This window comes from Somniosus microcephalus, chromosome 6 (assembly GCF_052327205.1).
Source record: "Somniosus microcephalus isolate GS21.2 chromosome 6, FLI_Smic_1.0, whole genome shotgun sequence".
Classification (NCBI taxonomy): domain Eukaryota; kingdom Metazoa; phylum Chordata; class Chondrichthyes; order Squaliformes; family Somniosidae; genus Somniosus; species Somniosus microcephalus.
This window is the reverse complement of record NC_140992.1, coordinates 110,541,128-110,557,763: the sequence shown is the minus strand read 5'-3', so window position 1 is coordinate 110,557,763 and position 16,636 is coordinate 110,541,128. Positions and strand designations below refer to the sequence as shown.

Here is a 16,636-nt window from a genome sequence, read left to right as displayed (position 1 = left end):
GGTGCAGCAGGTGATTAAGAAGGCAAATGGTATGTTGGCCTTCATAGCGAGAGGATTCGAGTACAGGAACAAGGATGTCTTGCTGCAGTTGTACAGGGCCTTGGTGAGACCACATCTTGAGTATTGTGTGCAGTTTTGGTTGCCTTATCTGAAGAAGGATGTTCTTGCCATGGAGGGAGTGCAGCGAAGATTCACCAGACTGATACCTGGGATGGCAGGAATGACGTATGAGGAGAGATTGGGTCGATTGGGCTTATACTCGCTGGAGTTTAGAAGAATGAGAGGGGATCTCACTGAAACTTATAAAATTCTAAGAAGACTAGACAGACTAGATGCAGGAAGGATGTTCCCGATGGCCGGGGAGTCCAGAACCAGGGGTCACAGTCTAAGGATAAGGGATAAGCCATTTAGGACAGAGATGAGGAGGAATTTCTTCACCCAGAGAGTGGTGAACCTGTGGAATTCTCTACCACAGAAGGCAGTGGAGGCCACTTCATTAAATATATTGAAGAAGGAGTTAAAGGGATCAAGGGATATGGGGTGAAGGCAGGGTCAGGGTACTGAATTTGGATGATCAGCCATGATCTCATTGAATGGCGGAGCAGGCTCGAGGGGCCGAATGGCCTACTCCTGCTCCTATCTTCTATGTTTCTATGACCTAAAAAAAGGCATTAGCCCCATCCTCTCAGTTCCATGAACTGATTACTTCCTCTAACTCTTTAATTCAAGGGTACTACTAAAATAACAGAATAGAATCATAAAATAGTACAGCACAGAAGGTGGTCATTTGGCCCATTGAGTCTGCGCCAGCTCTTTTGAAGAGCAATCCAGTTAGTCCCACTCCCCTGCTCTTTCCCTATATCCTTGCAATTTTTTCTCCTTTAAGTATTTGTCCAATTCCCTTTTGAAGGCTACTATTGAATCTGTATCCACCACCCTATCAGGCAGTGCATTCCAAATCCTAACCACTCGTTGCGTGAAAAAGTTTTCCCTCATGTCCCCTCTGTTTCTTTTGCCAATCACCTTAAATCTGTGCCTCTGGTTACCGATCCTTCAGTCATTGGAAACGGTTTCTTGTTATTGATTCTATCTAAACCCTCCATGACTTTAAACACCACTATCAAATCTCCTCTTGTTCCAATATCCTCATTAACTGCCAGGCATCTACATGTTTCTTTAAAAAGTGTACTAGGAATTCTGCCACACTGGGTATTTGTGATGGGCGTGTTAATTTTTGTATTACATCCACTTGAGCGCGATGAGAAACAAAGACACACACAGCTTCTCATCTATAGTTCCCCATGTGGCAAGGTCCCAATCTCAAACAGTCAGGAAGGCTCCAAATCAAGGCCAGGTACACTGTTGCCCAATCTTCCCCCTTTGGAAGACAGCAACTCTGATCCTCATTTAGTGCACTGTCCTTCAAATTGATTCTCAAACCTCCTAGAACTCAGCACAGAAAAATTGGAAAGTGAGATATTTCATCTCTCTCCATGCAGCAAACCTTGGATTAAAAGGAATGGTTGTTGAGAGGGAAAAATTCTTCACCTCAAGAGTACCTTAATACCTACAAACACCATGATAGAACATGGATAATGTCATCTTACTGAAAACCCAACATTAATTTCATAAATTATTTTAGAACTTCATCTCTTAAGATATATGTTCATGCCCTCCTCCTCCTCCTCTCTTTTCAGAACGAATCACTCATTTCACTGAGCATTTTCTTTCTTTGAGAAACAAAGTGAAGGGCCAAGAACCACAGTGTCGGACATCACAAAGAGAGAAAAGAGCAGGCAGAAGAGATAAATCTGGAAGCAGTGATTGGGTCAGTTTTAAAAACCTGCGGATTATTTGAAGAAGGGAAACTGAGGAAGGTGAGGACTTCCACAGTTTTGAGATCCTGGGAAAAATGAGTCAGAGTGGCGTGATGAGAAATTTGAACAAGAAGGATTATGAACATCTGGATAATGTATTTGAAGCTTAGAAGAATAGAGAGGAAATTTCAGCTATGGAAAAACAAACAAAGGTTGAGGTGTAGAGAGGATGAAGGCTAGAGCTGATGGAATGATTGACAACAAGCTTTCTTTGTACCCTGTCGGGCATCCCTCCCCAAATATAGGAGCAGGATTCAGGTCTTAAACGGAGCTGGTCTTTATAGAGGTAAGAGATATTGAAGGGAAAATAAGTATTTGGCACAAAAGAGGAAATCGAGCTTCTCGGGGGCAGCTTTAGCAATGGAGCAGAAATGGGAACTGCACTTGAGATCAGTGGAAATAGTGAGGTCAACAATATCACTGGATGAAGGACTAATAGTGTCATCAAGTAAGTGGTGGTTGACCTGGCGAGCCAGAAGCCTAGATTTTACGACTGCTGTTACTATAACTTATGCGTTAACCAGTTCATTTTAAACAGGCTAACATTGGTATTAAAATAACACTGAACAGAAAGTGTAGGCTTGTGTCTGAAAATTTTTCACTGCCTCAACCAGGACACAGGGAGGAGCGAGATTTAGTATTTCAGTCACTGCACCGTAAGAAGAATGGAGAGCGTGTACACTGAGGGTGTACTAGTTAAAGGAATGCAGAAAGAAATCATCAGCAGTGAGGGCAGGGTTGGACAAGGAGTGGAGGAGGTCAATAATATATACAAGCACATAACATGAAAGACAACATAACCCTGAATTGATGACAAGATTAAAGAGTTGAACCATCAACTGCAGCACATATGGAGCAATGATTAGGTAACTATTATCGTATCTGCTAAATCAGGAAGGCAAGATAACTTTTTCTTTTATGCAAACCCTACCTGAAGGATACCCACCACTGGACAAAGATCAGCTTGACAGTTAGTCAAATATACACCTCACTCTTATCAACTTATAAGACCGTGAGTCCAAGTTAAATTCATTTATTAAGTAGTCCTTGCTTTAATGGTAGTCCTTAATGAAATGTGAAAGGAAGTTGACTGGAATACCCTTCACATCTCATTAAACATTAATTATTGGAGTTCAAATCATAGGCAAATATACAGTTTTCACCCCGATTCAGCAGCTGCCCTTATCTGATCTCCTGAAAGTAACAAACCACACTAACACCACGAGTTGGCAATGTTTTGTGGGTGACTTCAATGGATAAGAAAATCAGGCAGGTTATAAAATGGGTTGCCGATTCACTATCGGCCATTTTGCGCTATCGTCCAAGACCAATTTCACCCCTTGTATATCTGCACCCCTAGGTGTCTCTAATCCTCCACTCTGTTAAAATCCTTACCATTTAGGGTACAGATTCCCATCACTGTTCTTTTCTCCATTGTTCTCTAGATTGAACTGTATTCGCCACCTAACTGCCCGCTCCTCTAACTAGCAGCCATTGTGCCCTCCTCTATTGCCCTCCAGTAATCTAATGCACTAATGCAGTTTGCTGTTCTTATGTACTGTGGAAAGAAAAAGGGCCCTGCTTCACATATATGATGTATAAAAGCACTTAAACTGGGCTGGGGCCAGTGTCCAGGCGAATCGAATAACTAGGGAGGTAGATACGGCTTTAAACTAATGAAGGGGGGTTTGGAGGATTCAGGAAAGGGTAAATTCAAAAGCAGTAAGAGAAATTCAAGGCTGTAGAGCAAGTAGCGATTTGGATAAAAATAAGCAGAGTGGGTGAAGAAGGCACAGAGAGCGTAACAAAGGCAATAGGCATTAGTGACTAAGGTGACATCAGGAAAAAATAGAAAAAAAGTTAAAGCTAAAGTCACTATATCTAAATGATCGAAGCATTCACAACAAAATAGCACAGATATAAATAAATGAATTTGATCTCGTAGCACAGATATAAATAAATGAATTTGATCTAATAGCCATTACGGGGATGTGGTTGCAGAGTGACCAAGGTTGGGAACTAATGGTTAGAAATTCGGCTGCTTTGCACCTCTCGTTAGCGCCTGCAGGGGCAGTTACGGGGCGGTAAGGGGTTACCGACCAGGCGCAGCAAAATCAGCGATGCCCATGAACTTCCCTGGCATTTTTACGCTGGCGGTAACACTTACTGCCACGCTCTGTTTCGGCCCATAGATCGTGACGTCATCCGGTGCGCAGTGCCCCGTTATCGCCCCAGATCTTAAATTCGCTTCCGCCCCTTGCAGCATCGCAGCTGCAGGAGGCGTCGTCCCTGTGGATGACCGCTTGGGGAGCGGTAATTAAAGGCAGTGGTGGTCAGGTAGGGCAAAATTTATTTATGTCCCTAATCTGTTTGATCATTTTTTTGTACCCCGAGATTGCTTAGCCCTCTTAGAGTGCTTGGAACTGCAAAGCGCGTATTGCAGGTGCTGTCGCCCAACAGACACAGCCTGAGGATTCCTTCAAAGCAGCATTGGCCCTTCCCTTTAAGGGAGGGAAGGAGCCTGTAAAACCGGCAGCGTTGCACGGAACATTGTGCAGCGCTCTGCCACTACTGCCCCTCTCACTCCCTTTAGCGCTCTGAGGGATTTAGCGCTCCACTTCCCTTTTGGAGCGCTAAAGCTGAAGTTCCCGGCAGATTCAATTGTTTTTCACCCAGCGATACGCCCCAAATGGGGTGCTATGCAATTTCTAACCCTTAATATTCCAGTATACTTGATGTTTAGAAGAGATAGACAAAATAGAAAAGGAGAATAAAGGATGGGATAAAGGTAGTAAAGAGAAAGGATCTTGCCTCAAAAAATCAAGAGGTAGAATCAGTTTGGGTGGAACTAAGAAATAACACGGGGCAGAAAACAGTGGTGGGAGTAGTTTATAGGCCCCCTAGCAGTAGTTGTTAGGTCAGGCAGAGTATAAATCAGGAAATTAGAGGTGCATGTAACAAGGGTAATACAGTAATCACGGGGGACTTCAATCTTCATATAGACTGAGCAAACCAAATTTGCAGTAATAGTGTGGAGGACTAGTTCACAAAATACATTTAAGAGTTTTCTAGATCAGTATGTCGAGAAATCAACTGGGGAACAAGCTATTTTAGATCTAATATTGTGCAATGAGACAGGGTTAATTAATAACCATGTAGTAAAGGAGCCTCTGGGGAGGAGTGATCAGAATATTATATAATTTATATTGAGTTTAAGAGTGATATAGTTAAGTCCAAAACTAGGGTCTTAAATCTGAACAAAGCAAACGACATAGGTATGAGAGGCAAGTTGGCTAATGTAGATTGGGAAATTAGATTAAAAGATATTAACATTTAAAGAAATAATTTGTAATTCGCAACAAATATACATTTCCTTTAAGGAATAAAAACCCCATGGGAAAAATGGTCCAACTGTGGCTAAGAGAAGTTAAAGATAGTATTGGATTAAAGGAAGAGGCTTATAATGTTGCCAAAAAGAGTAGAAAACCTGAAGATTGGAAGGATTTTAGAATTCAGCAATGGATGACCAAGAAATTGATAAAAAGAGAGAAAATAAGAATCTGAGAGTGAGAGACATAAGAACAGATTGTAAAAGCTTCTACAGGTATGTAAAAAGGAAGAGATTAGCGAAAGTAAACGTGGGTCCCTTATAAGCAGAGACAGGAGAAATTATAATGGGGAATAAGGAAATGGCAGAGACATTAAATGAATACTTTGTGTCTGTCTTCATGGTGGAAGACACAAAAACATTCCAGAAATAGTGGGTAACGAAGGATCTATTGAGAATGAATTAGTATTAGTAAAGAAATAGTACTAGAGATATTAATGGGACTAAAAGTCGACAAATCCTTTGGACCTGATGGCCTACATCCTAATGTTTTAAAAGAGGTGGCTACAGAGATAGTGGATGCATTGGTTTTGATCTTCCAGAATTCCCTAGATTTTAGAATGGTCCCGTGTATTAGAAGGTAGCAAACGTAACGCCACTATTCAAGAAAGGAGGGCGAGAGAAAACAGGGAATTATAGGCCAGTTAGCCTGACATCAGTAGTTGGGAAAATGCTAGAATCTATTATTAGGGACGTGGTAATAGGGCATGTTAGGATAAAATTTGGTTCAAGGGATATAAAGGGGTCCTCAATATTCGACTGGTATAAAACTATCTGAAAGGTACCATTTAGTCTTGTTAGCTGGAAAACAAACGCAAAGCACCATGGAATACTTGGCTATATTAACCCTTTTAGACTAACATAAATAGAAATTAGCTGACCAAAGGCATTCTGAAATGTTGCTTGTAATTACAACCTGGTAACTGTTTAGAAAGAGCCTGTTCTTGGAAGAGATAAGAGTACAAAGGCACGATTAAGTAGCCGCAGCAAATAAGGCCTTGAAGAAGTAGTCAGCCAGCTGCATAATTCAATGTGGCTTTGTATCCAGCTAGCCATGTCTCTGCTGGAAAATACTTTCCCATGCCGATAACAAGAGTAAGAGATAGCTCATGAATATGAAGCCTCCTACAGTCGACAAGCTTTTTACTGACGTATTCAGGGATACTCGAGTTCGAAGGACAGGCTTAGTAGTTGATTGATTAACCATGTAAACCAATGAAGTATCAATATTCCCATGTATACATCCCATAAGTAATAAGTGGGTGTTGTCTAATAAACTAAGCTGTATTGTCACTTTTCCTCTGAGAACGGTGCCTCTAGCTGGGGGTGGCTGAGGTGGTTCTCCCGTGTGCACTCGTAATAAAACTATTGATCTGGGTAACACCTGAGTCTGTTAGTTCTGTTTTATCATCTAGATTTTCCTCGCTTACAGGGCACTTAGAAAGTCATAAAATGATTGGGTAGAGTCAACACAGATTTATGAAAAGGATATCGCGTTTAACATATCTGTTAGAGTTTTTTGATGTTGTTACTAGCGGGGTAGATAAGGGAGAACCAGTGGATGTAGAGCATTTGGATTTTCAAAAACCATTCGATAAGGTGCCACACAAGAGGTTATTGGGCTCATGGGATTGGGGGTAATATATTAGCATGGATTCAGGATTGATTAATGGACAGAAAAGAGTAGGAATAAACGGGTCATTTTCAGGTTGGCAGGCTGTAACTAGTGGGGTATTGCAAGGATCAATGCTTGGGCCTCAGCTATTTATAATCTATATCAATGACTTAGATGAGGGGACCGCGTGTAATTTATCCAAGTTTGCTGATGATACAAAGCTAGGTGGGAAAGTAAGCTTTGAGGAGGACGCAAAGAGGCTGCAAAGGGATATAAACAGATTAAGTGACTGGACAAGAATGTGGCAGATGGAATATAATATGGAGAAATGTGAAGTTATCCACTTTGGTAGGAAAAATAGAAAAGCAGAATATTTTTTTTTTTTTTTTTTAAAAAGGAGACTGGGAAATGTTGGTCGTCAGAGGGACCTGGGTGTCCTTGCACACGAATCACAGAAAGTTAACATGCATGTACAGCAAGCAATTAGGAAAGCAAATGGTATGTTGGTCTTTATTACAAAGGGATTGGAGTATAAGAGTAAAGAAGTCATGCTACAATTATATAGGGCCTTGGTGATACCACACCTGGAGTACTGTGTACAGTTTTAGACTCCTTACCTAAGGAAGGATATACTTGCCATCGAGGGAGTGCAACAAAGGTTCACCAGACTGATTCCTGGGATGGGGGGATTGTCCTAGAGGAGAGATTGAGTAGACTAGGCCTATATTCCCTAGAGTTTAGAAGAATGAGAAGTGATCTCATTGAAACACATAAAATTCTTAAGGGGCGTGACAGAGAAAATGCTGGGAGGATGTTTCTCCTGGCTGGGGAGTCTAGAACTAGGGGCCACAGTCTCAGAATAAGGGGTAGGCCATTTAGAAATGAAATGAGGAAAAATTTCTTCACTCAAAGGGTTGTGAACCTTTGGAATTCTCTGCCCCAAAGGGCTGTGGATGCTCAGTCATTTGAGTATATTCAAGACAGAGATGGATAGATTTTTGGATTCATGGGGAATCAAGGGATATGGGGGGGGATCAGGAGGGAAGGCGTTGTCGAGGTTAAAGATCTACCAATGATCTTATTGAATGGCGGAGCAGGCTTGAAGGGCCGAACATCCTACTCCTGCTCCTATCTCTTATGTTCTAAAATAATGTTAAGAAGTAAAAAGCATTGGATAATGCACTGTGTGATATTAGCAATGGGAATGTAAAACATTTAATGAAAAGCCTTTGTAATTTAAAATAAATTGGCTGACATTTTCATTAGAACAGCAGAGAAACTAATTTCACAATAGTGCTTCACTACATCTGTTACTAATGCCACACAGCTCGATTTCAAACCCACGTTCTTACCATACAACGTCATCGTCACACACTGGAATGAGGAAACAGTAAAATAATTACACATTGGAATAACTGGACAATGAAATTCCACATAATGGAAATGGCCCATTAGTAAGGAATTGGCACCCCTTGCTCTGCCGGTTCCTCTCATCCCTGTTGAGGATTAGCTGGTGGAAGCAATGCAGTACAGAAAGTCCCCTTGTGTACTGTTGAGGAATTTACATGCTGGTGCTGTGCAGATCGTTAAAAAAGGAATATTCAAAGGAATTGGGGGGGGTGGGGGTGCGGGATGAGCAAGCAACTGGGATTAGACTAGCTAGCTCACATGGAGGAAAACACTGGCACAGATTTGATGGGCAGAATGGCTTGTTTCTATGGTGGACAGTTTGACAGAGAACAGTCTACTTACCAACATGCTTGTTCCAAAATATTAACTGTCAAAAAAAAAGTACACAGCTGATTAGATGCAACAACTGTAAAATACTGGAATCTCAGATGCAGTATTCATACAACGAAATGGAAAGCGACTACACTGCACACCTTACAACAGGAACAGGAAAACAGTTAGATACAGAAAAAAGCCCATCAGCTGCAAAAAGCCTGTCCCTTTTTAATGGATTATTCCCACCTCCCCACCATTTCACCATATCCCACAAATCCACTTTCTCACCACATCCGTCAATCCCACCATCTCGCCATATCCCTCAATTAATATTCCTTAGAATTTGGACCCTTCACCATAGTGAACAATTTTTAGTCCCTCTCATATTTTTGAATGTACCAATTAAATCACCGTGAACTCCCTTTACCCATATTCTATAACCCCCACCTTCCTCAGAATCTAATCTGTGCTTTATAACTTGATTTAAATTATTGCCAAGGAAGTGTGAAGACAGTTAGAATTTAGGTTTTCTCTCTCTTTTCATGTGTACAACAAAACACAGGTTCTATAGGCTGATCTACGCCTCCAATGATAAAAAACATAACTGTACCATGGATAAGATCGCATGTCAAAGGATTAACAATTATGCTTTTACCAGGATAGATTGCAATGCAGGTTGCACAGGCTGTTCAATATGCATTCCAGCCCTTTCCAAAAGACGTAATACACCACACTAAAAATCACCTTGCTGTCAGACCATAATGTTCGGGCTAAAATTAGTATTTGAATTTATTTACATATTTAAAATTACACAGAAGTAAAATGGATACCACAAAACATACTTAGGCTTATTCAACACTTCCTATTATTTTTGGAAATGATTTTAAAGTCCAAGCTCTCTATCCTTTTCAGAGTCTTTTAACTGGGTCTGTGGTTATTATAATGTAGGTATGTTTCTACCCACCGAGTCGCATCTCACTGCCACGGTGTGAAAAACAACTGGGTGAAGCCAAAGGACTACAGAATACAGAAAGTCAGTTGCATTTATATTTCTCCATGCAGCCTTTTCCCACTCCAGACCCAAGTCCTTTCATCCTCAGCATGTTATTTTAAGAAAGTTGCTGAATCTGTCTGAATAGGCCGGTAATTAGAATATTAACAGCTTCTATCACTCAAATAGATGGGATGTGACCAGCAACCCCTTCGCTATCAGGGGAACTGTTACTAGGCCAGTCCTAAAACAAAACCTATTGGGGTTTTCTTTTTGTTTGAAACTCCTTTAGTGGTTGCGGTAATGATAGATAATGTCTATTACCAGAGAGGAATTTACATGCATCACCAGTTCAACAATCCGAAATATTAGCCAAATAAATTTTACCTGACTAGATTCTGGTTATAACCAGCCCATTTACAGAAACTACTCATATGTCTGTTACATGCATGACTTGAAATGTAAAAAAAGATATAGAGACATGATGGATAAGAGGACAGGTTTGATGTACATTCTGAACAACCTTACCAGGCTGAATGTTTAGCAAATGGAGAGAGTATTGGCAGATGATGAGGGAACTTCAGACAAGATTTACTAAATGAAACAATTCTTGTACTCATTACAGCTGCACTATCTCCACTTCCTTGCCCTTGTTTTCCATTGCAAGACCCTGTATCCTGGGATCCTTCCCAGCACCCGCAGGGACCTGAGCTTTACAGCACTGCACAGTGCAGTGACCGCAAATCAGCACCTGAGCCGCTTCACAGATGTCCTGGCATATGTCTGTTCTTCAGCCTGGACAAAGCCTGCATTCCCACTGGCATTTACATGTGGCGGGTTGGAGGCAAAATGAGGTCTAGGTAGACACGTAGCAGTAGCTCCCCCAGACCAATTTTTCCCAGTGGAAGAGTGAAGGGAAGTTCAGTCCATAGTGTCTAACCTACTGTATGTAGCAGGCTCTATGGTTTGCACCCAGACTCCAAGGTACCTACTCAGTGAACCCACAAATACATAAGGTTTGGACATTCCCGGCTTAGACAATGTGTTGGAAGGCTATTCCACAGCGATGGTATCACAGTTGTCCCCCACTATCCAGACACATTCAATTCCCAACAGAGGCTACTGTATAATGATCATCAGCAGGAACCAAGGTAATTCCATCCCTTACTCAGTGCAGATGAGGCCAACTATAAGATCAATTAACTCAGTACAGAACTGGGAGAGTTGCAACCTTTGACATCCCTGCTCTGAATGGCACTGCTACTCACCATCTTAAGCAGCTTTCTCCATTTGTTAATACACATTTGATGCTAGGCATAAACCACGTTTCACTTGTGCAGACATTACTATAAATGGGGGTTGCAATTTGCTGGCCTAGATTTCTCCCTCACTAAAAAGAAAACCATTTGCCAAACTCATTCTCAAGAAAGTGCTACGGCATTGACAACACTGCCAACTTTACCAATGCTTTGATATTATACTATTGCTTTCATGCATATTACATAGGGATCGAAGACAGATAGAGACACAATATCTTTCTCTCGGTCTTCTACGTCCATGAAGTTCAAAGAGTAAAGCAATTGTGGAATATCAGGAAATTGCTAATAAAATGATCAGTGTTGGCACCTCATGAAAACCTAATTGAAGGAACCTGAATGCTCAGGTGATTGCAGGATACTCACAGCATCATCCATCGACTGGAAAACCTCTTTCACCTCCTCGAATGAACAGCTTTCTTCATAACACTCCCTTTCCAAATTTCCAGGCTTAAATTCTTCAAAGAGGAAATTATCCCGTTTCCTAATTCTTAAGACATTAGTGGCATCTTTCTGTGGTAAAAACACTGAAATATAAAATAAGCAATCATTAAAACTGCTGTCTGCAGTGTATCATCCACACCAGGGGATGTTGCCTCTGCACCAGGACAGTGTACCATCTGTACCAGGACAGTGTACCATCTGCACCAGGACAGAGTTTAAGGCAGCTGAAGGCACGGCTGCCAATGGTGGTGAGATTAAAATCAGCGATGCGCAAGAGACCAGAATTGGAGGAGCACAGAGATCTCGGAAGGCTGTAGGAGGTTACAGAGTTAGGGAGGGGCGAGATACGTGGAATCTCATCTCGTGGTTAAATGCAATACCAAGGTTGCGAACGGTACCAGGACAGTATACCACCTATACCAGGTTCAGTGTGCCATTTTGTACCAGGACAGGTTGCCATTCGTCTCTAGGGTGTGTGCCATCTCTACAATACCATAGCAGAAGTATTCATATCTTACACTGACCTGAGTAGCTGGACACGTCTATACAACAAGCAGCCATGAGAAATGTTAAGCAGCAGCGAGCCTTCACCATTGTGCAGTCTGGTTATTCAAACCCTCACCTGCAATGAGAAAGGAATATGTAATGTACTATGGGATAGGAACTAACCGGGTAAAGCCCTGAAGGTTTCTATCTTTGTTCTTCAATGTTACAACAGATGTATCCATCTCTTCTGTGCCCTGTGGCATTTTAAAATTCTTCATGATAGTACTTCTTTCACATTTCACAGAAAATAACAGCTTTGCACACGCTTACCACAGCATCTTGGTAAGCTTACCTGAGGATCATTCACTCCAAACTTATGGGTCTGGCCCTCACTTCCCTACAAAGACAAATACCAACACCAAATTCAGATCAAAAAACAAATTTATCAAACAAATCATGTTAGCATTGACAAAAAAAATTACTAATCACCCTTGTGCAAGCCTCAAATGCCTGTCTTATGTGCTTGATTTCCTATCCTGGTGCTCCCCCAGTGGCTACAGTTTGGGAGTTCGAATGCTGCTGATATTCCATTGAGGACACCAAATGGCCTTGGAGGGTGATCTCGAAAAGCTCTGGGCCCAGAGGCTCCGGCTACAGACTGCAGCATCTCAGTATGGGCTGCAGCAGTCTGGCTGAGTGTCACCAGCAAGGGCACTGGCAGAGTGTCTGTCGGGGGAGCAGCCACGCTGTCACCTTGAGAGAGGACAGCAGGTGTCTCTCCCATGGAGCCAAGGCCACTTTCCTAGGGTGAGGCCTCAGCACTCCTAGGGCGCTACTGGACAATGGAGTGCTGGAGTGATGTGACGTTCTGGAAGCCTCTTTCAACAGTGGCCCCCAAAGACAAGATGGTAGCCGTCTGAGCTTCCATGTGGAATCTGTCATAAGATGCTCCATCATGGTGGGTTCCACTGCGGTGTTGGTGGAGCTGCCCACTATGTTGGGCAGAATGGTCTTCCCTCTCCATACTTTAGGCTAAGCCTCGAGACAAGTTGGAGATGGACTCCTCCATGCTCCGCGACACTGTGCACAAGCTCTTTGGCAGGCTGCCCAGTGCACCTAGCACTTCCTGGTGTATATCCATGAGCCTTCTTGATAGCCTGGGCCCTCAAAATCAGCATCTGAGTCTACAGCAACAGAACTAGTTTGCGGCCTTGCCCTCCGTCAAACTGGCACCTGTGGTGTCCTATCCCTCTGCCCTGGCTCCTGCGTACCTGTGAGTCACCATGTGCAAATCCCTCCTCTAACAAAACCTCTAAAGACTGCGTAGTGTCAGTTTCTGAGCTTGTGTTTGCGAGAGTCAGATCAAGTGATGAACATCTTCAGGATTACTACGCCCCCCCCCACCCAAGTCTTCCTCCACTTGCTGAGCAGCATAGACATTCTCAGCAGCTGAAATGAAAGAAAGGGACAAAGGTTAGGTTGTGGTGTGAAGGAGAGCAGAGAGAGATGTACGTGTTGAAAGCATCTGCAGCTTGTCATGCAGAATGTGTGGGGCGAGGGAGAAGTCTGAACAGACAAAGAGGATGAGGTATAAAGCAACCCTGCGTGACATCTCCTCCAGCATTGCCAATGGCCATGGGCTCCGCTCTGGCCCTTCCCATAATTGCCAGTACGCGCTCTTCAAGGGGGAAGAGGGTGTGCAGTTGGACTCTTCTGTCCCTGGTGACAGCCTGTTGCCTTATATTGTGTGACCATCTACTACAGGAGGGAAGTGTGTTAGTGAAAATCTTGAGGTGTTTGGAGAATGTGGCTGTCATGATGGAATAGCTGACAGTCTGTGTGCGAGCTGTAAGTGAGGGTTGTAATGTCCCTACTCCTCTTCACTGCTTCCACCAAGCATCCAGTGCAGCATCAGGTTCCTGCTCGCTCCCTCCTTAAACTTGTTCCACAGTCTTTGCAGCCAGAATGCACCTTCCCTTTACTTAAAGGCAGCCAGCGCTTCTTAGTGTCCTGGACTCCTGATACCGCACCCATCCTACCCCCTAAAGAGGCGTGAAGGCAATGATTAATGCATTAATTGTAATTAACAGGCAGCACAGATATTACGTGTTGTCTCATTGATAACAACTGTTGTGGGTAGTCCATCCCCTGAATGCCTGTTTTCGGGTGCGATCCAATTTCTAAGCCATTATATTTAAATATAATGTCCTCCTGCAAATGCATGCAAATTGCAAATGCCATGTTTAGGCCTGAACTATTGCAACCTACACCTCCAGGTTTCTGCATGTGGCTGTCATAAAACCAAACAGAATTAAACACCATTGGCTATCCAGTTACAGTTGCACAGAAGGGAATGAGCTGAATAACTGCTAGAATGGGTCAACGATAGAAGAGGCCAACTTTAAGATTGAGAAAAGTTCACAGTCAGAAAATGACAATCAGCATCAATTAATGGCCGGCCTCCCAGCCTTCACCCTCCGTGAACTTCAGCTCATTCAAAACTCTACTTCCGACGTCTTATACCACATTAAGTCCCGTTCACCGCTATTTTCAATGATCATTGGCTCCTGTTCCCCAAATACCTCAACATTAAAATCCTCCTCCTTGTTTTTAAATCCCTTCCTGGCATCACCCCTATTTTTCTCTGTAACCTCCTCCAGCGCTACAACCCCTCCCAAATTCGCTCGTCTCTGACTCTGGCCTCTTGTGCACCCCCCTCCTTTCGCCCCACCATTGATGGACATGCTTTCAGCCACATGCTCTGCAATTCCCTCCATCTCCCTCTCCTCCTTTAAGACCCTCTATAAAACCCAACTCTTGACCAAGCTTTTGGGCATCCTTCCTAATATCTCCTTCTTTGGCTCGGTATCCATCTTTTTTGGATGTTTTCCTATGTTAAAGGTGCTATATAAATGAAAGTTGTGTTGTTGTTGATAATTCATCCACTATTCCCATTTCCTTAGTACTTGTCTCTGAAATATGAGAACGCTAACCTCGACTGTCTTGGCACCCTGCTCCGATCCATGATAGTTCGCTCTTGAGGTGGTGAAAGCATGGACTTTTGACTGACCTGTGGCGACTCGCTTACCAAGTTTAACACTCCCTATTCGCACTCAATAATCTCCTCCCTTATGTATGTCCCTGTAAGTTCTTGTACCTTCACCTCTAAAGCCACAAGTATTTGTTTTAGTTTATTGATCAATAGGCAATTTTCACATATCTTATCCCACTGATTAAACCTGGCTTTTTCCGTCAGAAACATCTCATAGCAAACACACATGATCTCCAACTCTCTTTTACATCTCTTTTCTGTTTGCCTTTAAACCTATCATTCATCCCCTTTTAACTTGATTCACACGTGTGCCTCTTTACTCGTCTCTTCTGTTTAATCCCTTTTTTAGTTAACCTTCTGTCAGATGCTCTTTATGAAAGTATTTCAATCTTTTGTTCCCTTTGATTGCTAATCTGTCTTAAGGGGAGTGATTTTATCAATGGGGACGTGATGGAGGCAGGAAAGCTGCTTGTAGGGTTTTAGTCGCGCCTCCATCGACGCCTGGCCGACCTACGCTATTTTCCCTTGATTGACCTTGTTAAGCCCGCCAATTAAGGGAAAGCCGGTGACAGATGATGTCAGCATATGATGCTTCATCTGTCAAGATTTTTTGACAGATGAATTGTCATCGTTTGACAGCTCTGTGAAGCTGTCAAACACTGACAATCTGTCTTCTAATGGATTGGAGGGTAACTAATGTAACCCCATATTTAAAAAAGGTGGTAGAGAGAAAACGGGGAATTATAGACTGGTAAGTCTGACATCGGCAGTGGGGAAAATGCTAGAGTCCATTATAAAAGATGTAATAGCAGAGCACTTGGAAAACAGTGACAGGATCGGACAAAGTCAACATGGATTTACAAAAGGTAAATCGTGCTTGACTAATCTACTGGAATTTTTTGAGGATGTAACTGGTAGAATAGATAAGGGAGAACCAGTGGATGTGGTGTATTTGGACTTTCAGAAGGCTTTCGATAAGGTCCCGCATAAAGAGATTAGCGTGCAAAGTTAAAGCACATGGGATTGGGGGTAAGGTACTGACTTGGATAGAGAACTGGTTGGCAGACAGGAAGCAAAGAGTTGGAATAAATGGGTCTTTTTCCGAGTGGCAGGCAGTGACTAGTGGGGTACCGCAGGGATCGGTGCTAGGACCCCAGTTATTCACAATATATATTAATGATCTAGACGAGGGAACTAGATGTCATAACTCCAAGTTTGCAGACGACACAAAGCTGGGTGGGCGTGTGTGCTGTGAGGAGGATGCAGAGAAACTCCAGTATGATTTGGACAGGTTGGGTGATTGGGCAGATGCAGTATAATGTGGATAAATGCGAGGTTATCCACTTTGGTGGCAAAAACAGGAAGGCAGATTATTATCTGAACAGCAATAGATTGGGAAAAGGGGAAGTGCAACGGGACCTGGGTGTCCTTGTGCACCAGTCGCTGAAGGTGAGCATGCAGGTGCAGCAGGCGGTTAAGAAGGCAAATAGTATGTTGGCCTTCATAGCGAGAGGATTCGAGTACAGGAGCAAGGATGTCTTGCTGCAGTTGTACAGGGCCTTGGTGAGACCACACCTTGAGTATTGTGTGCAGTTTTGGTTGCCTTATCTGAGGAAGGATGTTCTTGCCATGGAAGGAGTGCAGCGAAGATTCACCAGACTGATACCTGGGATGGCAGGAATGACGTATGAAGAGAGATTGGGTCGATTGGGCTTGTATTTGCTAGAGTTTAGAAGAATGAG

The 16,636-nt window shown here is 42.9% G+C and overlaps 1 protein-coding gene across 4 annotated transcripts in view; it reads right to left on the bottom strand.

The window, feature by feature from the left end:
* Nucleotides 1–16,636, bottom strand: part of LOC147115986 (vitamin K-dependent protein C-like) — a 55,939-nt gene that overhangs the window by 33,472 nt on the left and 5,831 nt on the right. Inside the window, exons 1-5 of one of the 4 annotated variants that reach the window (XM_085990674.1) lie at nucleotides 13,114–13,263; nucleotides 12,195–12,239; nucleotides 11,881–11,978; nucleotides 11,279–11,439; nucleotides 8,633–8,657 (exon numbers count right to left, since the gene is read on the bottom strand). In XM_085990674.1, the coding sequence (XP_085846800.1) occupies nucleotides 8,633–8,657; nucleotides 11,279–11,439; nucleotides 11,881–11,950 (256 nt within the window). In that variant the 5' untranslated portion in view covers nucleotides 11,951–11,978; nucleotides 12,195–12,239; nucleotides 13,114–13,263. Of the gene's footprint in view, nucleotides 1–8,632; nucleotides 8,658–11,278; nucleotides 11,440–11,880; nucleotides 11,979–12,194; nucleotides 13,086–13,113; nucleotides 13,264–16,636 lie in introns of those variants that run through there. The other 3 variants (XM_085990672.1, XM_085990673.1, XM_085990675.1) reach the window with 3 other exon arrangements.